Below are 24992 nucleotides of genomic sequence, written 5' to 3'. Positions count from 1 at the left end.
GAGGCACCATCGGCTTTCCTATGAGGGGACGGACAGTTACAACCATACTTTCTCCGGGATTCGAACCCAGGCCCTTCGGCATCGCAGTCAGCTTCCCTGACCACTATACTGATTGGGTGGCGAATAAAAGAAAAGTTGTGTAGTGGATTTTTCATCCGGAAAGGGCTTTGTAAGGTTAGAGTTTGCTCAGAATATCGTGTTATGCCTCGAATAAAAAGAGGAAATGCTTACTAGCAGGTTTTGAAATTTGATAGAGGCAGGATCGTTGCCTATCGAAAGTACAGGAGTGGCACAATGTCACCTTTTAAAACCAGTCCCAGTTCTACGTGCAGTATTCTGATGGCCGTATATGTGTCTGGAGTGTCCGAGGAGACCGCACGTCGCCTGCTTTCATTCAATATCTGCACAGGGGCCCTGCCCCTGGTGTGATGGTTTGGGCAGTTATGGGTACACGACACTCACACCTCTAGTTCGAATCGACGGTAATTTGAACGCAGATGGGTACATTTCTGACGTCTTACATCCAGTGGTTGTGCCCAATCTTCGAGGCCCATAAACGCCATGTTTCAGCAAGATAATGCAAGACCACATGTTGCACGTCGTGTTCTGACCTTCCTCGATACACAGGGTGTTCAATTGCTGTCCAGGCCTGCACGGTCTCGAGATCTGTCACCCATTGAAGACATATGGTCATGGGTTGCTGAAAGACCGGCCCTCCACCCCTCTCCAGCTAATAGGTTTGATGAAGTGTGGTATAGACTTGAAGCAACATGGAGTTGTTATTTCTGTCATCCAAGCCCAGTTTGACTCCATGCCTAATAAGTTAAGGGCTGTTTTAGCTGCCAGTAGTGGCAGCTGTTTTCGCACTCCTGTAAACCTCCAAAATGCTTCCAAATTTAATCATTTAGTCTTCATGTCATACTGTTTAGGTGCAATAAATATCTTTTTTGCATTTGCTTTCCTTCATGATGTTGCAATTTTAATGGACAGCACTGTATGAGTATAATTTTGGCATATATCAAGGACAAAACTAAATATTCATGCTAATAAAAATGACTGGGTTCATTTTTACTTAAAGATTTAAATCTTGGATTAATATTTTCTACTGCAGAATGTAGAGCTTCTTCCATATTTTGTAGAATTGACTGATTATTTATTTTACAAATGATAGCGCTGAAGGCGCCGCTTAGCCTTAGTACATAGAACAAAATGTTAGACGTGCGGCCATTTCGGAAAATATTCGAATTTATGTTCTAATCCTCAGCCAATTCATTTAATGATTTTTTGAGAAACTCAAGTTAAAATCTGTATCGCTCGACTAGTCGGTAAATTCCTTTTGATCATTTAAGAGTAAAGAATTGACATTATTAATTTCAATGAAATGTAGTTCATGAAGCAGTTTTCATTTCCAACATAAAAATTTGAAAGAAAGCGTTTCTGCATTTGCAGCTCCCAGACATTCCAGTTATAGCTTCCAGTATTATATCTTTGGAAATGCTATTTTCAATTAAAAAAACATTTGTAATAATTTGTAAGCTATATATTATATAGCTCATATAATATATACTAAAACATTACTAAAAATCCATCTCCTTCTCTGTTGTCCATAAACATATATATTTAATAACATTCGATTTTAGATTTTTATGTAAATATCTTACAATTATTTCCTTGAAGGGAGATATTTCAATGTTTCAAAAATATCTGCCATATAATATGGGTTTGAAAAGTCATAATTCATTTTGACTTGAATGTTCAAGTGTAATAATCTATATAAACTATTAGTACTCTTGAGATTCACCATATGTCTTCATTTCGGAATAAAGTTCAGGTATCGGAATTCATATTTTTGAAATGGTTTGAAAACAGACGGCTGTTAAAAGCTAGGCTTTTTATGAAATTAATTATTTGAGCAGCATCACAAAGCACAGCATTTGAATCTGCTAATACTTTATTGGATGTGAGTGATTCTCGATGTATCACACAGTGAGTAAAACGAAAATATTCATTTCCATCAGCTTTAGCTTTTTTATACAAATTCTATATTCTCGGATGCCATTGCCCCAGAGCTATCTTCTATAATGTAAACCCCCATTAATGGAAAATTCATCACTTAAGAAAAATTTATTAAAAAAAAAAAAAAAATGTCTTCTTTTCCACGGCCCCAAAAGACTACAAAACAATACTTCTTCACGCATACATCATTCATACGCCTATATTAACTAAATTGACAACTATGTTAAGTTAGAAATATCAATTTATCACCCAAATGAGTTGCAAGTGGGTTGTTCTTAAGGCCTAGTAATAAACTGTTGTAATTTTTCATTACAAACATTTTGAGAGCTTTTGGAAACAATAACATTCGATAGGAATTTTACAAATTTCACCTTCATTTGTTTTCTGTGAATGACTTCCACCTTTAATTTTTTCAAGCATAAAAAATTTTTAAGAGCATAAAGCATAGTAGCGTTTCGACGGTATAAAGCACAGAAGCTTTCCAAGCTGCTTCCAAACTAAGCAGCTTTTCAAGGGCAAGGTGTCCTTGAAAAGCAGCATATGCAACTAAACTCTGAGCAGTCACTCTGTCTAACAAATGAATTGATGTGTGGAAATCTAAGATGATATCTACTCAGAATACGGTGTATCCGCTTCTACAGTGGTACCTTTCCCTACTATTGGAGCAAAGGTGTTGGGTTCAGGCTCCCTCTAGATGAAGGTAATGCAGATATTAATATCGTCTAACTTTAAAGTTGTTACTGAAGAGAACTTGCACTCTGTTATGCAGAAACAGCGACAGCTTCAGAGAGGGTTAAACCTGTGCGGTCGCACCGAGCGGCATAATTTAGAAAAGGCAAATTTTTAGAATTTAGAGAAGTAATGAATAACAAAATTTAGGGATGATAAATTTTTTAGACAGCAGATGGTAAATCGTTTTGAATTTAGGGAGTTGCAAAGCAGCAGAATATAGGATCCAACGAGATTGTGCCTGGCATCAAAATTGCCAGCGCTAGACCTGTCTGCGCTGTCTTGTGCGAGGGAGTGGTCAATGTAAATTTTCCAGCAAGGAAATCTCATTTACAGAATAAAATTTCTATTTTAAAAAAACGTCGCAGTAAAGAACTGGCATATAGCCAATCCGCAATAATTTGCATGATTCAAAAATGAAAAATATTTCTCTTCCAATGAACATTTTTGCATCACTTTAAGTCAATATCTTTATACTGTGATCCTAAAGTAATAAAACGGCATCTGAATATTAATGTATTTTTAATATTTAAAATCTTATAAATTACCTGTGTAAAAATGTTTTTAGCATACAAAATATAACAAATTGATAAATAAAAATAGAGTACACGCGAATAATCACAGAGGAAAAGCATTAAAGGAGAAAAAAATCAAATTCAAATTATTCAAATTAATTTTTTAACTGATCCCTCAAAGAAAATCAAAAAAGCTAGCAAAAATTAAAAAGTTTGAAATTAAATGCCCCTGTTAGTTTCTGTGGTACGAAATTGCCACCGTCTATGTTTTAATTTTTAAATGAGTGTAAATTTCAATAAATATGACTATAAGGACGAAATGATTGTTAAAAAAATAAAATTTTGTAATTTTGATGAAATTTACTTTTAAAATAGAAAAATACCTTATTGCAAATATTTATGTCATGTAACATGTTTTAAAAACATTTCTGTATATATTTATGCCCAACAGCTTCAAAAGTAAAAACCGATGGCGGTTTATGGACACAACATATACAGCAATTTACACTAAAATCGTTTATTCGATTGGTTTCCTATTAATTGGATCAGCAGCCTATCTATATGAATATCCTAGTCGAGAAAGAGTTAATACAAATTGTAATAAATTGTACACGTTCGGAGGGACTAAGGTACTATTCAGATTCAGTACCTCAAAAAACTAAAAATTAAGTTTCAATATCAAAAAAATAATTTTCAGTGATTTGAATTTTACAGACTTGTATAATTCATATAAATTTAAGCAGTTTCAACAAGAGGCTTTTAAGTTTATTTTCCCTCCTCCCTTTTTCGTTTGACTGTTCATTTTTGAACTTTCAGAAAACAGCACAGATTTTGAAATTTATTAGAAATTCAATTTTCCACATTCTGGAATGCTTCTATATTACAGGGAAGTTTATTAACTGTTACTATGCCATCTGTATTTTTATTTAAATAATTTCAAAATGGTAATTTATAAACTTTGCTATCAACTAACTTACGTTGCCTTGTTTTTAGAGTAGCGTAGATCATTTATTTAAACAGTCTTACCAAAAAGATTGCTTGCTGATTGCTGAACGCTGAATGGTACGGAAGCCACTTGCCTCCCAACATGAAAAGTATCCATGAAGACCACGTAAAATATTCCCGACATCCTCCCGAATCCAATGATGATGAAGTTGATGAAGAAATTGGCGAAGGCTGCCATCCAAGACTGAGGTCCATTTGGGTCGATAAATCTTTTCTTGGGAGGCCTAGAAGCATAATTTGTAATGACAGGTCACAGACAGCAGGGTAAAAAAAAAAAAAAAAAAAAAAAAAGAGTTAACATTATTTAACCTTTAGTTAAAATTAAATTCGATAATAGTAATATTAATTGTAATAATAAAAGTCCAGAAGTAAATAGTTTGCATTTTAAAACTGAGTTATCGGAAAGTTCAGAATCTGCTTTAAAATGCCTAAATATATAGTTTATGATAACTATTTTAAAATTTTAATAATGGTTAGTTTTTAGTTAAAAACTGACCTATCTTTCTTGGCTCGTGCCGCAAAATATGCTCAGACCAAACGAATAATGGCATGCGGTGCAGTTTAAAAGTCTGAGGTTAATTTTAACGCCAAGTCTACTGGAAATTTCGTCACACTGCGTCATAGCTTCGTCATAGCTGCGTCATAGCACACTGCGTCATATTTAAGTCTTGCTGAGCATTATTTTCTGGTGTGTTCATGAATGACTGATGTCAGTTTATAAGGTATTTCTCCCGCCTTCTTGGCATGCCTTCGTGGTGTGGTGGTCTGCACGCTGGGTGCGTATTCCAGATGTCCGCGGTTCGTATCCCGGCGAAGGCGTTTGTTATTTTTCATCTTTCTGCTTCCAAAAAATACCTAATGTCTCTACAATGGCGCCCGAACTAAAAGAGTGTTGGATGATGATTCTCCACACCCAGGATTTGGCGAGTGGGTCCCCTAAAACCCCAGTCGCCCTTTAAAAGCTAAGAAATAATTTAATTTATTATTACGATGCTTTAATAATAAGTTTTCTTCGCACTTACCTCACATGCAGTTCATCACAAAATTATTAAAAACTGCATAGTAGCATTGTTTAGAATTCCAGATGCATAGTTACGTGTTGGCATAACATTTTTCTAATTTTTTTCGGTCTTTTCTCAGTTTATCATATTAATGTTCAATTTTTTTTATTAAGATGGCTAACAAAATTTTTTATCATTTTATTATTACCTGTAAACTTTATTTTTTTATTAAATATCAGTTTCTTCGCTCTTACGCTACATAAAATTCAATTCAACAATAAAGTCACTAAATATTTAAAAACAGCATAACTTTAGAATTACCAATAGAGTGGAGGCTGCCATAAATATTTTTATATTCGCTCTATTATTTCTTTAAAAAACAGCCGCTTGCACTGCCAACCGCCTAAAATAATTATCATAAAAAAAAAAAAAAAAAAAACATATTGTTACGAATTTGGTATTTAAAAAGCTAATGTTAGTTTAATTATAAATTAAATGGTTTTATTTCTCGCGCAGTGCAGCGCGTGACGAATATTAAAAGAAAGCTAAGCCGGAAAATTGAAAATACAAGAGCGCGTGCATTAAATAAATAAATATCTCTTTTTGATTTCGAGAAAGTACTGGAAAATTCTAGCGCGTGATTTTAAAATCTTATAAAAGGAGGAAAACATCTCAGTTTGTAGTAGTTGCTTAGTTTGTTGTTGTTTAGAAAACTGCTCTTGTTGATTGTAGCGAATTCGCGGATTAGCTTTCTTTAGCTGTTTTGAATTACGTTCTATTGGACATTTGAGTAGTTAAAAGATTACTACCGTGAGATATTGTAATACTGCATGATAATTTGAGAAGGTTTAAGCATTTTTGTTGTGATAATAATAAATTTTTGTTCATTTTTCATCGGACTTGTGCATTCATTTCGTAACGAACCCGTACGCACGCAACAATTTTTGGTGGCAGCGGTGGGATTTGAATGCCAATCACAAGAGCGATGGAAGAGCAGTTAAGACAGCTGATATCAGCCTTTGCTGCATTTAAGGAAGAAATGAAATTGGGCCAAGATTCCGTTAAAGGAGAGATGAGATCCGTTAAAAAGGAAATGGAAGCCGTTCACGAAAAGTTGGAAGCTGGTCAAGTAACTTTTAAAGAAGACATAAAAGCTGTACAAGAAAAGATTGAGGCAGGTCAAGACGAAATGAAAAGAGAAATAACCTGCGTAATAGAAAGTAAATTTGAGGCTATGGAAGACAGAATAGGAGCTGTCGAAAATAAAGTCGGGCAAATTGAAGAAAAGGTTTCTTCTGTCAAAGATGAAATAGAAGATAGAGTGTCGGCTGTGGAGCAACGAGTCGAAGGAAGAGTTTCGGCCTTCCAACAACAAATTGAAGAAAGAGTTTCTGCCGTCGAACAACAAATTGATGATAGGGTTTCTGCTGCCGTCGCCAAAAAAGTTGACAGCCTAAAGAAGTGCATAGCGACGGTAGGAAACAATTCTGAAGGTTTCAAATTTTTATCGATGCCTGCTCGTTCCGTTCTGAAACTATCTACATATGATGGGAAGACCTCCTGGCAGGTGTATAGGACACAATTTTCTATCGTTGCGGATGCGAATGGATGGGATTCCCAAGCTAAGGCCTGTCATCTCGCCGCTTCTCTGAGAGCAGACGCAGCGGATATCCTGCAGACGCTTCCCGAAAATCAAAGGCTAGATTTCGAAGCTCTATCCGGCGCTGTGGAGCTGCGCTTCGGCGAGAAATGTTTAAAAGACTACAGCAGGCTCCAATTAAAATCTCGTCAACAGAAGCTCACCGAAACGCTTCAGGAGCTCGCCACGGATGTTGAAAGGTTGTCACATCACGCCTTTTCGGAGTGCCCGACAGAAACAAGGGAAATCCTGTCCCTGCAATATTTCATCGATGGCATCCGGGACCCTGAAATACAGAAAGCACTGCGAATGGCGGATGTTAAATATCTGAAAAGCGCTTTAGTGTATGCCATGAAATTTGAGGCAGCCCAGCAAGAAACCCGTCGAGACCGCCATCCAGTCAGAGCTGCTCAAGTCCAGGAGCCAGGGGATCAAGTCACTGCTCGTCTAGACGATTTAACTAGACAACTGAACGCCTTGAGACAGAATATTGGTGACAAGAAACCGACCGTAAAGTGCTGGAACTGCGGTGCTGAAGGACACATACGACGAAACTTCAGAACACTCCAGGGCACGGATGCTAAGACCGCTCCTAACAAACAACAGGGAAACTAATTAGTGGCCATCTCGCGGGGCGGAGGTTGCCAGATCATGAAAAGCCCCAGTTTAAAGCGCTTCAGATTTCTGCAGTGAGAGGCGGCAGTAATGAACTTTTCATAATAGGACATATTAATGGAGTTCCCTGCAATATGACGATAGATACAGGAGCCAACGTTACCATCATCCGAAAAGATTTGGCTCAACAACTGGGAAGCAAACTTATCTGGACGCCTCCCTGCGTTACCCTATAGACTGTGTCCGGTGAGAAGATCAACATCGATGGAAAAGTAAATGCTAACATCACGTTTGGAAGTGCCGCTTACCATCACACGGCATATGTAGCAGAGATCACTGATTCTTGCATAATCGGATTGGACTTTCTAAGGAAATACAATTTTTCCTTGGACTTTAAAAATAACGAATTGCATTCTACATCTGAGGACATAGCGTTATTTGGAGTCAATGATGAAGTTAAATCTGTCCATAAAATCATAGCACAAGACAATATCACAATACCGGCAAGAACAGAAATTTTACTTGCTGGATCCATAGCCGAAAACAGAAATTTCCGCTACGGCATCATAGAATCTCCTAATAACTGTAATAGCCCAAAAGGAGTACTAGTAGCCTCAACACTCGTCGACCTATCCAGAACGGTTATCCCGGTGAGAGTCGCCAATGTAACTGAGAAGGGGAGAATTATTAAGAAAGGTGAAGTGGCTGCAGCATGTACTCCAGTAACCACCGTTGAAAGAAAGAGTAACATCCAAGAATCCGTGTCCTCAGAGAGAATTACATCGGAGTTATTGCAGAATGCACAATTAAACGATAAAGAGACGAATGCTGCCGATCGCGTCATTAAAGATCTTCAAGTTGTTTTCTCCTCGTCTTCTGACGTGGGTCGAACTAGTTTGACACAACATAGAATAGATACCGGCGATCATCCCCCGATCAAGCAACATCCAAGACGTCTACCGTTTGCTAAACAGGAAGAGGTGCGAACACTGTTAAAAGATATGGAAGAAAGCGATGTCATCGAGCCTTCAGTAAGTCCAAGGGCATCTCCCATCGTCCTAGTCAGAAAGAAAGACGGCTCAACAAGATTTTGCGTCGACTATCGCCGGTTGAATGAGGTTACGAAGAAAGACAGTTACCCTCTTCCTAGAATTGACGACATTCTAGACACTCTTTCTGGAAGCAAGTGGTTCTCAACACTTGATTTAAAGAGTGGGTATTGGCAGGTAGAAATACAGCCTGAAGACCGAAAAAAGACGGCATTTACTACGGGACAAGGGCTTTGGCAATTCAAGGTGATGCCGTTTGGACTGTGTAATGCGCCGGCAACATTCGAACGTCTTATGGAAACTGTTTTGAAAGGCCTTTCCTACGAAGCCTGCCTCATATACCTGGACGACATCATCATCGTCGGACAGAGTTTTGAAGAACATTTAGAAAATCTTAGGAAGGTGCTTCAGAAACTGAAAGAAGCCAATCTGAAGCTAAGTCCCGCTAAATGCAAATTGTTCCGAAAGGAAGTGACTTACCTGGGACATGTCATCTCTGCAGAAGGTGTGCGCACGCATCCTGAAAAGGTATCAGCCGTTAAATCCTGGAAACGTCCCGAAAATGTCCATCAGCTGAGAAGCTTCCTAGGGCTTTGCACCTACTATAGAAAATTCGTGAAGGACTTTTCTTCCATCGCAAGACCCCTACACAAGCTGACAGAGAGCAACCAGAAGTTCTTGTGGACAAAAGAATGCGAGGATGCATTTAACAACTTAAAGGAGGCTTTAACATCTGCTCCAATCCTGACATATCCTCAGCTTGACCGACCATTTATTCTCGACACCGACGCGAGTAATGAAAGTGTTGGTGCTGTTTTGTCCCAAGAAATAGACGGCCAAGAACGTGTAGTGGCATACTGGAGCAAGTGCCTGTCTAAACCGGAGAGGAATTATTGTGTCACCAGGAAAGAGTTGCTCGCCATAGTCAAAGCTGTAGAAAAGTTCCATCACTATCTATACGGCAGAAAATTCCTGCTCCGCACCGATCATGCATCATTGACCTGGCTTTTAAATTTCAAGAATCCTGAGGGTCAAATAGCCAGGTGGATACAGAGACTCCAAGAATATGACATCACTATCCGTCATCGTAAGGGATCATCACACGGAAACGCCGACGCCCTGTCTAGAAGACCTTGCCAAGAAAGCTGCCGATATTGTTCCAGGGTGGAAGCGAAATACGAGCTGCTGACTCCGGTCGCAAGACAAATTACAACATCAACATCGGCTGATCGAGAACCGTGGAGTGATGATGAAGTCAGGAAAGACCAGCTGGAAGACCGCGACATTAAACCCATAATTGATTTAATGGAGTCATCAAACAGAAAATCTACCTGGCAGGACATTTCTATCTGTAGTCCTACAACCAAACAATATTGGGCACTCTGGGATTCACTTCACATTCGAAACGGCGTCTTATACCGGAAATTCGAATCGGATGATGGGAAGACGTTCCGATGGCAACTTATACTTCCAAGATCCCGCATTCCTGATGTCCTTAAAGAGTTACATAGCACCCCTACTGGAGGTCACTTTGGAATAATGAAGACCTTGCAGAGAGTTCGTGAGCGCTTTTACTGGAATAATGCAAAGGATGACGTGCAAAAGTGGTGCCGATCTTGCGATGCCTGTGCAGGTCGGAAAGGACCGAGGAGACGCAGCCGAGGCAAGCTGCAACGTTACAACGTAGGGGCGCCTTTTGAACGTATCGCCTTTGACATCCTGGGACCTCTGCCACGAACTGCTGATGGCAACAAACATACTCGTTGTCATTGATTACTTCACCAAGTGGCCTGAAGCTTATCCTATTCCTGATCAAGAGGCTGTCACAGTAACTGAGGTAATGATACAGCACTGGATTTCCAGGTTCGGAGTGCCTCTTCAGTTACATTCCGATCAGGGAAGGAATTTTGCCTCGGCAGTAATCAAAGAACTATGCAAACTACTCGGCATTGACAAAACTCAAACGACGCCATTGCATCCCCAGTCGGACGGCATGGTAGAGAGGTTCAATCGAACCATCCTTAATAACCTCTCATTAGTGGTTTCCAGAAACCAACAGGACTGGGACAAGAAATTACCACTCTTTTTACTGGCTTACCGCAGTGCTGTCCACGAGAATACCGGCTATTCTCCATCACAGATGCTCTTCGGTCGTCACCTTCGTCTGCCTTGTGATCTATTGTTTGGCCGCCCTCCGGATGCTCCTTCATCGTCTGAGGAATATATTCAAGATCTCCAGGCCCGGTTTGAAGTGATGCACAACTTTGCACGAGAGCGAGTCAACTTGGCGACGGAGAAGATGAAGACCCGCTACGACACAAGAGCTACTGAACATCAGTTCCACGAAGGAGATAAGGTGTGGTTGTGGAATCCGACTCGACGGAAAGGACTTAGTCCGAAATTACAGTCACCTTGGGATGGCCCGTATACAGTCCTAAAAAGGCTGAATGACGTCGTGGTTCGGATTCGTAAGTCTTCAAACTCTAAACCTAAAGTCGTTCATTACGACAGGTTAGCTCATTACTATGGCCATAGTACATAATGTAAATAATTGTAAATAGTATCAGACCATGGTCCTTTTTGTTTTTAAATGTGTATTTGATTTGATTTGTATTTAGTATTTGATTTGCATTTAGTATTTGATTTGTATTTAGTATTTGTTTTGTATTGAGTATTTGATAGCATTTGATTTGTTTAAGTTAGTTATTGCATTTATTGTTCATGTTGTTTGATATTGTAATGTAATGTTTATGCCACAGTTGTAAGTTTAGCTTCCTGTCCAGGGATTGTACTGCCCTGGACGTGCAGTCCTTGGGAAGGGGGCAGTGTTACGAATTTGGTATTTAAAAAGCTAATGTTAGTTTAATTATAAATTAAATGGTTTTATTTCTCGCGCAGTGCAGCGCGTGACGAATATTAAAAGAAAGCTAAGCCGGAAAATTGAAAATACAAGAGCGCGTGCATTAAATAAATAAATATCTCTTTTTGATTTCGAGAAAGTACTGGAAAATTCTAGCGCGTGATTTTAAAATCTTATAAAAGGAGGAAAACATCTCAGTAGTTGCTTAGTTTGTTGTTGTTTAGAAAACTGCTCTTGTTAATTGTAGCGAATTCGCGGATTATCTTTCTTTAGCTGTTTTGAATTACGTTCTATTGGACATTTGAGTAGTTAAAAGATTACTACCGTGAGATATTGTAATACTGCATGATAATTTGAGAAGGTTTAAGCATTTTTGTTGTGATAATAATAAATTTTTGTTCATTTTTCATCGGACTTGTGCATTCATTTCGTAACGAACCCGTACGCACGCAACAATATAATGATTTTAATGAGTCTAGTTAGTGTAATTTCATGAAAGTTACTGAACATTTCTAATTAGACATCTCATGATTTTAAATCAATCATATTAAAAAACAGGGAAAAGTATTCTTAGGAACTGTGTTCATTGCTTTTAAAACACTTTTTTATTACTCAATAAACTAAATTAAATTTGAAAATATCTTAAGCTTTACTGAAAGGCAACACGTAGTCACGCAGAAGATAAAAGTGCTTTATTTCCGGCCACGGCAACACATTGCTTTTACGAAGGTAATTAAAATTGGAAGATAAGCATCTTGAATTTTTCTGAATGGTCACAGTCTTACGTGATGGAGATAAAAGGTTTTACTTGGAACAGTGTAGCTACTGCTCGCATTAAAGTTTTACCAAATATGAGAAAATAATAAAACAAATTCGAAATTAAAAATTCGGGCTTTTAGGTGTTCATGTTAGGGTGGAGAACTATTTTATTAAAAATTTGACTTCTCTAGGTACCATCGTTCTTTTATAATACGATAATCGTTCTTTTATAATATATAATTATATATTATAATAATAATATATAATCGAACATATAAATACATGCAGATTCTTCATTATTTAATTTCTTTAAAAACAATAAAGTACGATAATATTTGGTGGCAGTACGAAAGAATTCAGTTTAACGTCGCACTAGAGGATTTCTTCATGCTTTTTATGCTCCCTCTGAGCGTCATGGACCAAAATCCTTTTGGACTTACTCTTGCTGACACTTTTTTTTTTTTTTTTTTTTTTTTGTCTTTTTAACTTTATTGTTAAGTAAAGCATTCTTCGTACTTACGCTAGACATAGTTTAAGAGCAAAATTACAAAATATTAAAAAAAAGGCATATTTTTAGATTTACCGATAGCATACATTTCTTTTATATTCGCTGTATTATTTATTTGAAAACTGGTCCCTACGGCTGCCAGCCATCCAAAGAAGTTATCATTAAAAAGAGAAAAATATATAATGATTTAAAGAGTCCAGCTAGTGTAATTTAATAAAAATATATAATAACTCCAATTAGATATCTCACGATTTAAATGCATTTTTATTTAAACCAATCAGATTAAAAAGTAGAAAAAATATTTTAAGAACTGCGTTTATTGTTTCTTAATCACTTAGTTTGGTATTAGCAACAAAAGATTAAATTTGAAAGTTAGATATCGTACTCTTTGCTGAATGGCAAAACGCTGAAACGTATTTTACCTGAGGAAGTGGCTTTCAAATAGCTGAATTTGTGGATTAAAATTGAAAGATATGTACAGTGTCTCACAAAAGTGATGGGACACTTGTGCTTTACAAAAAGAAACTGTAATAAAATAAATTAAAAAACATGCAAAAATCTTTTGTGGGTGTATTTCATACTTAAATTTAGTAACAATTATTACATAACATACATTTTCTCAAAATATTAAAATAGTAATTTAATAAAAATACAATTGTTTAGAACGGAGCAAAAAATGGCTCACATAATTGATGGGACACCATTAGATACTACTACGTACTACAATAAAAATATATTTTGGGGTTTTTATTTTTACTCAAAAGAAATTGGGAATAAGTTATAAAATCGTCTGCAGTCTTTCTCTCCAGTTTGTTTTGGAATTTTTGTGTTTTTTAGCTCTGTGCAGCCATGAATGCTAAACGAAAAGAAACTTTGACTGAAATTCGAAAATTAGTTATAAATTTGCATATTGAACGTGGAAAATCTATTAGAGAAACTGCTGAAACAGTTAACATGAGTCATTCAACAGTTTTCAATATCATTAAACGATATAAAAAGAATCATATGATTCAGGATAAAAGAAGACCTGGACGACCATCAAAGCTATCCAATGGAATAAAGCGAATTATTGTTCAAAATATTAAAAAAAATCCAAGAATGAGTGCTCCTAAAGTTGCTGCTGATTTACAAGCATTATATGGAGTAATTGCTAATCCTGAGACTATTAGAAGAGTAATTCGATCTGCTGGATATCACGGTAGAGCAGCCAGGAAAAAATTCTTCGTAAGTGAAAAGAATAGAAAACTCAGACTGGCTTTCGCAAAATCCAACATAAATAAGAACTCTGATTACTGGAATGAAGTTATATTTGCTGATGAGAGTAAATTTAATATATTTGGTTTTGACGGTAGAATCTTGGTGTAGAGAAAACCCAGGAAAGAATTTCGCAAACAGAACTTGGTGCCAACAGTAAAACATGGTGGAGGAGGAGTTATGGTATGGGGGTATATGTCGTCCGCTGGAGTTGGTAATCTTGTTTTTATTGACAGTATAATGGATCAGTACAAGTATATTGACATTTTAAATCAAAATTTGAAATCTTCAGCACGAAAATTGATCCTTCATAACGATTTTAAATTCTACCAGGACAATGACCCCAAGCACACTGCTTTGAACTTTAGACTCTGACTGCTGTATAACTGTCCTGAAATAATAAAAACACCCCCACAATCTCCAGACTTAAATCCCATAGAGCAGTGCTCCGCAGCCTTTTCTCACCTGCAACGCACAAAAAATCTTTCTGGAATTTCGTGGCACACCAAAGAGTTCCGAGTTATCAAGGAAGTGCCGAAAAAATTCAAATGCTGACACACTTACAATCACGCACACAACCACACAACAGTGAAATATATAAAAACATTTAAAATAGACATTATTAAGGAAAAAAAAATTGTCATTGTGTATTAAATACATGATAAAAAATTGCAAAATGTCAAATACATGTATTTGATTGCGGCACACCTATATCCTACTCATGGCACACCAGTGTACCGCGGCACACCGGTTGCGGAGCACTGCCATAGAGAATATTTGGCAAGAATTGGAATCAAGAATTCACAAACACACCATTTCTTCAAAACAACAATCAAAATCGTTGCTTCAAGAAGAATGGGGTAAAATCACTCCAAAAATCACAAAAAAATTAGTCTAATCCATCCCAAGAAGATTAAATCACGTTTTAAAAGTAAAAGGAAATCCAACAAAATATTAAAACATTTTAAGGAGTAAAATTTGTGGATAAATATTTGATGGAAAACTAAGTGTCCCATCACTTATGTGAGCCATTTTTTGCTCCGTTCTAAACAATTGTATTTTTATTAAATTACTATTTTAATATTTTTAGAAAATGTATGTTATGCAATAATTGTTACTAAATTTAAGTATGAAACACACCCACAAAAAATTTTTAAATGTTTTTTAAATTTATTTTACTACAGTTTCCTTTCATAAAGCACAAGTGTCCCATCACTTTTGTGAGACACTGTATATTGTGTTTTGCTGAATGGCAATAGATTGGCACGCTGGAGATAAAATTGTTTTATTTCGAATATTGTTTCCACTTTTTGCTTCAAATCGTTGAACAGATGCAAATCACTTTTATTTAACATACGTTAAACAAAAAATTCTTTAAATTTCAACTATTAAATAAATTAAAAACAAACTCGAAATTCTGAATTCGGGCTTCGAGATATCTGTGTTCTGTAGAGGACTACGTGTATTGAAAATTCGGTGGTTCTAGGTGAAGTCGTTTTTCCGCAATGCGAGGAACATATATACATATACACATTCATTATGATTCATTATAGGTACATTCTTCATATTTAATTTTTTAATAATATGTTTCGGTAACATTTGGTGGCAGCAATCTGAAAAATGATTCAGATACAGAAGTGATGTGGACAAAAAGTGAGTTTCGAGTCTAATAGCACCTCTGGTGCTAGTAAAAAAATCATTAAAATTAAAAAAATATATCAGATATGATAATTTCTGTGACTAATCGTTAGCTGATTCAAAGCCAGGTTTTTATAAAAATTCTATATTAAAATGTCGTTTTAAAAAAAATTATGTTTATTGTTCCATGAAAAATGCTTGTATAGAGCTGGACAGTTCCTCTATATAGTATAAGCCGTTCCTGAGCTGCATGCTGCTTTTACGTGATTCAAAACTACGGCTGATATTTCGACATCGAGATACTTACCAATGCCATTTAATTATTGTTGGATTTCGATGACTAGAATGCATTATATTAATTTCTTATCAAACCATATAGTGCCAATTGTAAATGATGAACTATCTAATGCCAAATTGCAAAGCTAGGAAAATTTATAGAAGTGTTTTCTAGCTCTTAATTAGGCCCAGCATATCAACAGAGTACGATCTTATAACAACTTAAATTAACAACAGAAGACTAGATATGCACAGTATAGTCAAAGATATAAAAGATTGATATAAAAGGCGCATTTGGCACGCTGTGGTGGCAGGAAAAGATTCATAGTTTGGTGAGTATACATGTCTTGACGATTTGTCTACTTGTATTAACAGTTTATTATCTATGGATGTCTATGGAGTTAAGACACATTGTTAGCTGTTACTTTTAAGACAGAAGGGTACAGATTACTATGAACAAGAATGTTGTAACAAAGCCCATTACATGGGGTTGCCTTCAGGGATCTTGTTTGGATCCAACGCTAGGGAATCTTGTGGCAAATTCACTGTTTGACTGCTTTTAAAACCTCAAGCAGAGTAGATTCATAGGTTACGCAGATGATTTCATATTTATCGCTGCACGCCGAAACGACGTAACAAACAGAGCACAAGCCCGTCTGAATATCTTTGTTGAATGGATCAAAGAATACGAACTGTCGGTTTCAGTTGATAAAATATAGACATTAATGATTGGGAGCAAAAGCACCATGAAGACAAACACAAGTCTTAGATTTGAATGTAGAGGAATCAAAATTGTCTAGCAATTGAAATAACTCGGACTGATCACAAATAATAGGCTGTCATGGATGCCACATGCCAAAGTCCTAAAAAGATGTTGAACACTCTCAGGAATGCAGTGAAGCGTATGGCCTCTCTCAAATGGGAAGCGCCTACAAAACTGCTTAAATTATATATAAGACAATAAAGGAGAAAGACGTTCTATGTGTTCATCCGTATGGCTCATGAACCTAACGGAATAAATAAAGAGAAATCTCCTTTCTATGCAGCGATAGCTTACTTGATTATGGCAAAGCACAAGTGGCCTATCATGCCTAGTTAGAAAGAAACCTTCGCGGAGGGCTTTCTAAAGGAAACTGGCTCATATTCATGTTAAACATGGGGAAAAAATAAAAAGTAATTATGCACCTTGAAAAGTAATTATGCAGCTTGACATTTTATCTTGGATTAAACCCGTACCATCAGCATTCAGCGACCACTGGTGGGGCCTGATACAGAGGTAAACACACAGTTCTTTCTTGCATTGTTTTTAACGCCTACACGGGATGTATGATGAATGCTTAAGAATTCTGATGATATATTATGGGAAATAAATTGAGAGCAGTATTTAATGCAAGCGTTCCAACGAATGCTTGTAGGCGTTTATTTTTAGGCATAATAAACTAGGATTAGTCACAGCATGATCGCCTGGGTCATTTTGAATTCTCTGGACAAGATAAAAAAATATGAATGCTTACCTTTTAATCTTAGCTGTATTTTTTATTTTCAGTTCCGCTCCCAGTAATGGATCTTCTTCGGATGGCTCGACTTCAGATTCATTTTGCTTTTGGCATAGATTTGATCTCACACCCCACATCGCTGAAGATCTTTTAAATGCTTGGCTGAAAGAAAATAGAAAGCAATCACATAAAAAAATATTATAACAAAATATATGAGCAATTTCATCTGTTTCTATAAGTAGTAGTTTTAGAGAGAAACCAAGAAAGTTACTCATAAATATTCATGCCCACATTATATTTAAAACCATTGGTCTTACACATACACTTCCAGATTAAAAAATGTTTTACTAAACGCCGAGATGAGGGATGCTCTATCAGTATTAATATTATTTGACAGCATCGGTCAAATCATTTCCAGGAACATTATGAGTACGAGCAATTCATAAATCAATGACTTTTTGTCTCGATTAAGATGCTGTGAAAATAAGTATTTAAATGCTTTTAGTTATATTTGCATTAAATTAGTTTAATTCCATTGATATTTTGAAGACTATTTTCTCATCACTTAGTGTTATCATTCGGATAATGTCATTAATAGTTCTGGACAAACCTTAAGTAAAATCAGTTATTATCAAATATATTATTAATTATTATCACATAATACTATTATTATCACATTACCTTCTGTAAAATGAAATAATAGCTTAGAAAAAGGTTTCTAATGTTAACAGGTTACAGGAATAGCATTTCTACGTAGGTTGTTGCGACAAATATCGATTACTAAAAGTTTCTTCAGAAAAAAATGTCTTTTTCACAGAATCTTACAGAATATATGTTCAAGAAAATACTGGGAAGCAGGTACTGGCACATAGACAATGCATAGCATTATTTGCCTGAATCAAAAAGTAAAAACATTCTAAATGGATTAATTTTTGTATGAATAATTGGATTATTATTTTAAAATAATAAACCTTCGGGAGAATATTAATAACGTATTCCTTAGCACTTAAAAATTTAAAAATTACGTAATATGAAAATTCTTAACAAAAAGATTAATGAAAGAAATGTCAAATATCCTAAATTTTTAAATTAAATACTGCTCTCAATTTTTTCGTACAAGAGCCCAACGTTTTGTTTATTATTTTTTATAAAGTGTATAAATTTTTTCTAAATAATAATAGCATATGCACTCAGTGTAAGTGTAAAAGTTAGATTTCGTTATTTTTAGAAAATTGTTCCTTTTAAATTTAAAAGTGCCCAAACATGAATATTTACAACATTTAAAACATTTTTGTATTTAGAAGTATATGTATAAGATCAACAATTGCGAAATTAAAGAGCGAGGGAGAACTTACGTGCACACTGTATATAATTCCCACAAAATTTCCTTGTGATATATGCATTTTAATTCATTTTGCATATTCTAATAATTAGTACACTGCTTATAACAAATTTAGCATTTTAAAAACAAATAAAAAATCTGAAAGGTTTCAGATTTTAAATTACGTCCAAAGGGGCGTTTTTTAACGTTTTGTGTGTTACATTTATTTATTAAATATCACGTTCTTCGCACTTAAACCGTAAATTTCAGTTCAATAGCAATGTCGCAAAATATTTTTTAAATTAGTCTATCTTTAGAATTTCCGATACACAGTTCCGCGTGCTAGAGATAAAAAGGTTCTCCCCCCCCCCCTGTAGATTGTTGCCATTGCTCGCTTTAAAATCCTTGATTATGTTAATCAAAAATTCGTTAAAGTTTTACAAAATATGAAATCGATAATAAAACAAATTCCAAATTTCAAATTTGGGCTTCCACATGACCATATTCGCAGTAGGATTACGTCATTCAAAATTCGATGGCTGTACGTATCGTTGTTTTAACATAATGCGAGAAATATACATACATTTATGCAGATTTTTCATTATTTAATTTCTTCAAACATAATGCAGCATTTGGTGGCAACTCTAACATTTGGTGGTGAAAAGTGAAACGGACTTTTATAGTGAACCAACGCAAAATCGCAAAACGAAAACAAATAGTCCTTCAGGGACAAAGCCCCTTTGGACTAATAATACATATAATTCTTAATAATAATTTCCGTGCAACCGTCTACCAAAGTAATACCAATGCTTTCGCCGGGAATCGAACCACGGACCTCTAGAATACGAGCTCAGACCACCACACCGCGAAGGCATGTTAGGAAGACGGGTGAAATACCTTATAAGTTGACACATGAGTTATCTTTTGCTAAAAGAATTCAAAAGCGATAAGTTCTGAAAATATCGTGATAAAGATCGGGTTCAAACATCTGAGATATAGAAAATAAATACAAATAATATTTATGCCGATATTTAAATAAATGTGATTAAACATTCAATTTTATTATTATTAATTAATTTATGAGTATCTAATTTCAATCAATTAATTTATGAGTATCTAATTTCCAACTTTTCTATCCGTACACCAATTCTTCGTCTAATACAATGATGGTTATAAAATTTTAAGCAACATAGTATGTAGCCATTCATATGAATATTTCATTTCTGAAATTTTACTTGAAAGGACAAAACTTATTTTTTAGAGATAAAAGTAAATATTTTTATTGATATAGAAAGAAGCAAAATATACTAATCTATCTATAATATCTTTCCCTAATTTCAGCAAACTTCGACTTGCAGAATTCGGGATCTCTGGACTTTTCTAATTGTCTTCTTCAGTTCTTTGATTTTACAATTTCTCACCTTCATTCCAGCAATTTTACAGCTTTTATTTATATACATCTATATATTTTTTATTACGACCGAACCTTAAAGTAGATTTTTTAATGAATTCTGATGCTTTTGCATTGCAAAGACACGATTTTATGATATTTTCAGGCTGAAAGTAAATTTTTATTTCTTTATTTGTTAAATATCTCAATGAAAACCTATTGAAGCTATTTATTATTTTCATTTTGTGGATTTCTTCTCCTAGCAAATTAGAAAGTACTGCCATTTCAGAGAAATATTTGTTATTAGCTTCATGAGCAAGCGATTCAGTGAAATAAATACGGAGCTATGTTTTGAAAAATTAAGACTTTTCTTTATCAAGTAAATGAAAAATTCTTCATATGGCGCTAATTTAAGCTGAAATACCAATCAATGACGTCAACATTTTATCATTTAATTTCACTATTTTTGAAAGCCTGATTTTAAATATAAGATTTTTATGTATGATACATAGGATGCACCAAACTGGCCGGCCCTTCAGCATAATTATTTGCTTACCAAATATCTGAAATAATTTAAACAACTATTGTATAAATATTCTTTGTTATATTACTTACATCGTGAACAGCATTTAAAAAATTTAATTATTTTTCTAGCTGTTTTAGGAAACTACAGTCGTCGAAACCTGATATTTTCATTTTTCTAAATGACCTTAATTTTCCTGAATATTTCATGTTGTATGTATGTTTTTAGCATCGTGAGAAAAAGACGGTACCTAGAGCCGTCTAATTCTTAATATCGTAGACCTCCACCCGAATATGTGCATCTGAACTATAATATAATTGAATAAAACAATCATCTGAACACAACTACGCTTCAAAGTTAATGTGTGGGCAAAAGTTCAAAGTTAACGGTCGGCGACTGCTTAGTCGAGCCGTACTTTTTACCATCCAGGCTGAATGCCGCGAATTTTCTGATCTTTCTGGAGCAGGTTCTCCCGGCTTGCTTGACGATGTTCCACCAAATGTGAGGCGCAACATGATGGTAAGCCTACTCATTTTGGACTGGATGTTCGTAGCCATTTGAACTGATCATCCCCGCATCGATGGATTGGGCGTGGTGGACAGGTTCCCTGGTCCCCCCCCCCCCGTTCACCGAATTTATCGAGCCTTGATTTTTTTTTTTTTTTTTTGTGGGGAGCCATCAAAAGTGTCGTGTATCACGATCCTTTTGTGCCTGAAATGGATCTCGTGGCAAGACTCATCTGCGCAGCTGCTACAATCGAAGAAATTCCCGGTGTGTTTGAACATGTACGGCAATCAACGGTCAGTTGGTAGCAGGCATGTCTGATAGTGCAAACTTCAAGCATTTGTTGTAACATTCAAGCTATCGTACACCATTTGTATTCATGTCCAATAAATGTTTCAAATTAATCACTCTCTTGTTTCCTTTCCCATCTTCTACCTCTGCTATCACTTACCTCTGACATTTCCGGGCATGAGTTCCTATGCATTTATTAATCCTTATGATTTGCCCTACCCCCCTCAGAAGATTGTCGCAACATTTACGGGACATCCTGTATAAAAAGAACATGCTTAGCATTTTCTTATAACCAATCGTATAAAACTCAAATATTTGTTTCTTCGTTTTTTCTTCCAAAAATAAATGTTTTGCATCTGATACTGGCCTTACCCCGTATGGGGCTGTGCTACACGGCGAATTGGTTGGGTTTTCAATTAACAAAACCTGGCCTTAGAAATAATCTTCCCCTTTTCACCAACTGTGAAGACCTATTTTGATAGCACCCTACTTGTATTCTTACCCAGAAAAAAGTTTATTTTGCATTATTTAGTCTCTTATCTGAAAGCTAACAAAGACAATCCCCTCACAGCATGCTTTCAAATTAACATCTTTTTTACATATATATTTATGATTTATATATAATAAGGTATTTTACGTAATTTAAATAAAATAATTATTTCTGTTTGCTTACTCTTCTAAATATTTATATTATAAAATATGTAACTTATATTTACTATTATTTTATTTTTTAACAATTAAAATTTTAATAATTTTTCACTGTGTTATTCTGTTTCATTTTTACTTCCTTTCTCCTCTCCTTTTCTTAATTCAAAACGGCCCATTTGTTAATGTTCTATAGCAACTGAATATACACATAAGTTATGCAGTTTTTGAAATATATCATAATAATTAGTATTTTTTGAAATATATAATAATAATTAGTATAATTAGTAATTTGAATAATTTTTCTTTAAAAAATTAAAGTAGGTGTACGATGTTCAAATCGATTTATTATTGATTGATTAATGTAAGGATGTTTCTACCTGAATTATTTATCAGCGGGCATATTTTCATGCGAGCATATTTCTATATGAGCTTTTTTACCGCGTGAGCATTTTTCCACCTGAGCTTTTTTCTATGTGAGCATATTTCTGTGTGGGCTTTTTTCCTGTGAGCATTTATACCTGTGAGCATTATGCCTGAGGGCCTTTTTCCTAGAACCATTAAAATATGTCCTAGATTAATGCTGTTTCTTCTACTCTATCGAAATGTATAAATCAGAGGATGTTTATGTAGGCAACACTGCATGGAATAAAACATTTTTAGTCTAGCGCGCGAGACTGTCTATCGGAAATTCTAAAGATATGGTGTTTTTAAATATTTTGTGAACATGCTATTTTTTTTAAATAAAGATGTGCTGTTTTTAAATATTTTGTGAATATGCTATTTTTTAAAAATAAAGATATACTGTTTTTGAATATTTTGCTGTTGAATTGAATTTTGTGTGGTGTAAGAGCGAAGAACGTAATATTTATTAAATAAAATTAACACAAAAACAGTAATAATTAAAAAACTTTCTAAGCTATCTTTCTAAACTTGATATAATGAACTGCTTTTTGATGCGTTGAGATGAGAGCTTTAAAACCGCATTTTACAAAAACAATAAGAAGTTTTGCTATTGACAGAGGTTTTATTTTTCCCTAGCAAAATTGACCAAGTGGTTAAAAAATTTTCATTTTACATCAAAACGTACTCCCTCGCTTTAGGAGATTATAAGAATTCTGTTATAATTCCTTTCTATTAGTTGTAAAATTGCATGCATTTTATAGAAATTCAATTTTTGGGTCTCTTTAATCTTCTGTCAATAATATTCGCAGTTCTGTCTTTTAAAACCCATTCCGGATATGAAATCCTGAGGTATATACAAAATTCCTTGCCAGTGTGGTTTCATTTACATTGGTGAAAATAAAAGAGCCTTAAAATTTAGTGTAAAGGAATATGACGGATATGTTAGAAAAAAAAAATACTTAAATATCCTGCTGCCCAACACTGTAAGCCAAAAAACCCCGTTCCTAATTTTCTGCAGCCAAAATTATTCAAAAAATATTTTCCGTTGGCGAATAGATTTTCTAGAGCCGTTTTGTACTTTTTTTATAAAGAATTTTCTTTCAATTCTAGTTAACGATACCAATGTTTTCATTTTTTATCAATAGATGGGCCTAGTAACTTTACTTCCTTCCTTTCATTGTTATCCCCTGAGCACAGGCATTTCTTTCATCATTTGCACTCATACAGCTGAAGAAGCAGATTCTACATTTAAATCTTTAAAACTAGGCCTAAACTGCAGAACATTATTTCAAGTTGAAGTCTAATAAAATCTGAAGAAGAAAAATTACACAGACATAATGCAACTGCGTTTATTGCTGAAGGAATTCTGATTTTTTTTCCTTCATAAATTACATCAAAAAGGAGGATTTTTCAAGAAAATAAAAATATTTTTATAAAACATGTAAAATTCATTTTAATTAACACGCTATTGCTTATGTTAAAATATGTCCTAGATTAATGCTGTTTCTTCTACTTTACCAGAACGTGTAAATCAGAAGATTTTATACAGGACTAAGGATTATAAGTTTAAGAGAGCGAGGACTGGCTACTCCAGCCAGTCGTTAAACACATCTCTGATTGCTTCAGATGTTAAGTGATATTTTCTGCTACTTTAGTGAGTTTTAGTGAGTTGAATCTTTAACAGTAGCTCATGGTGTTAACTGAACCAAGTGTTAGGATAATTTAAATTATGAACTGTAAATACTTTTGCCTTTGCGTGCTCTTTATAATTTCCGCATGAAGCGGATATAAATTTGTGTTAGCTATTGTTTTTAGTCCTGTACTTGAAGCTGAAGGGTTAATACATTTTAAATGTTATTAATGCTGTGATCGCTTAGTGTTTTCGCACTGTAGTAAAAGCTGACGCAAAAGTTCGTCTTTCAAATTAGTTGGTTAGACAAGTTTTAGCTTAAGCTAAATTGAATTTACTCTTTGAATTTAATAGAGTTTATATTGACATCTATTATTGGCAGGTTATTTTGGCTACTTCTAACCATCTTAGCTTAGATGGAAAGACAAGCTTATTTTGGCAGGTATAATTCAAATTCTTTTGTTTAAATTTCCATGTTAAACTTTTAAAATTTATTTTGGTTTCATTTTGGTAATTTATCACGAAAACGTACGACAGCATGTCGTTTTTCATTATTTCAGTAATACTTAGAAGATCATCAAATAAATTATCGAAAGGAATAAAGGAAACAATTTTAACTTCAATATGTGCTGTTATATCTTGTGATATTAATTATAACCCTTTCAGAAAAGAGTGCCTTGAAAATATGTATAATGATACACGAAAATGCATAAAAATTTCCTTTAACTTTTCAATTATTTAAAAGGATCATATAAGAAATCTTACCTGAAACATCTAACATGGTATCATTGTTGACATTTTGAACTAATTATTACTGACATAAGCAAGAACTTCCATAGTCACTAATAGTTGTATCACTTATAATTTCCGAAAGAGAACTGATCACTAATTCTTTCTGTCTGTGCAGAGAAATTTTGATACTT

General features: G+C 34.8%; 1 protein-coding gene across 1 annotated transcript in view; it reads right to left on the bottom strand.

Annotated features, from left to right (window-relative positions):
* LOC118183361 (uncharacterized) overlaps positions 1-24992 on the bottom strand; it is a 31908-nt gene extending 6916 nt beyond the window's left edge. The window contains exons 1-3 of the mRNA XM_035352869.2: positions 24835-24992; positions 17379-17522; positions 4287-4489 (exon numbers count right to left, since the gene is read on the bottom strand). Coding sequence (XP_035208760.1) covers positions 4287-4489; positions 17379-17497 — 322 coding nt within the window. The 5' untranslated portion in view covers positions 17498-17522; positions 24835-24992. The remainder of the gene's footprint in view (positions 1-4286; positions 4490-17378; positions 17523-24834) is intronic.

Source organism: Stegodyphus dumicola, chromosome 1 (assembly GCF_044657685.1).
Source record: "Stegodyphus dumicola isolate Sdum_Otavi_A_Nest chromosome 1, ASM4465768v1".
NCBI classification, from domain to species: Eukaryota; Metazoa; Arthropoda; class Arachnida; order Araneae; family Eresidae; genus Stegodyphus; species Stegodyphus dumicola.
This window is presented reverse-complemented; position numbering and strand designations above follow the sequence as displayed.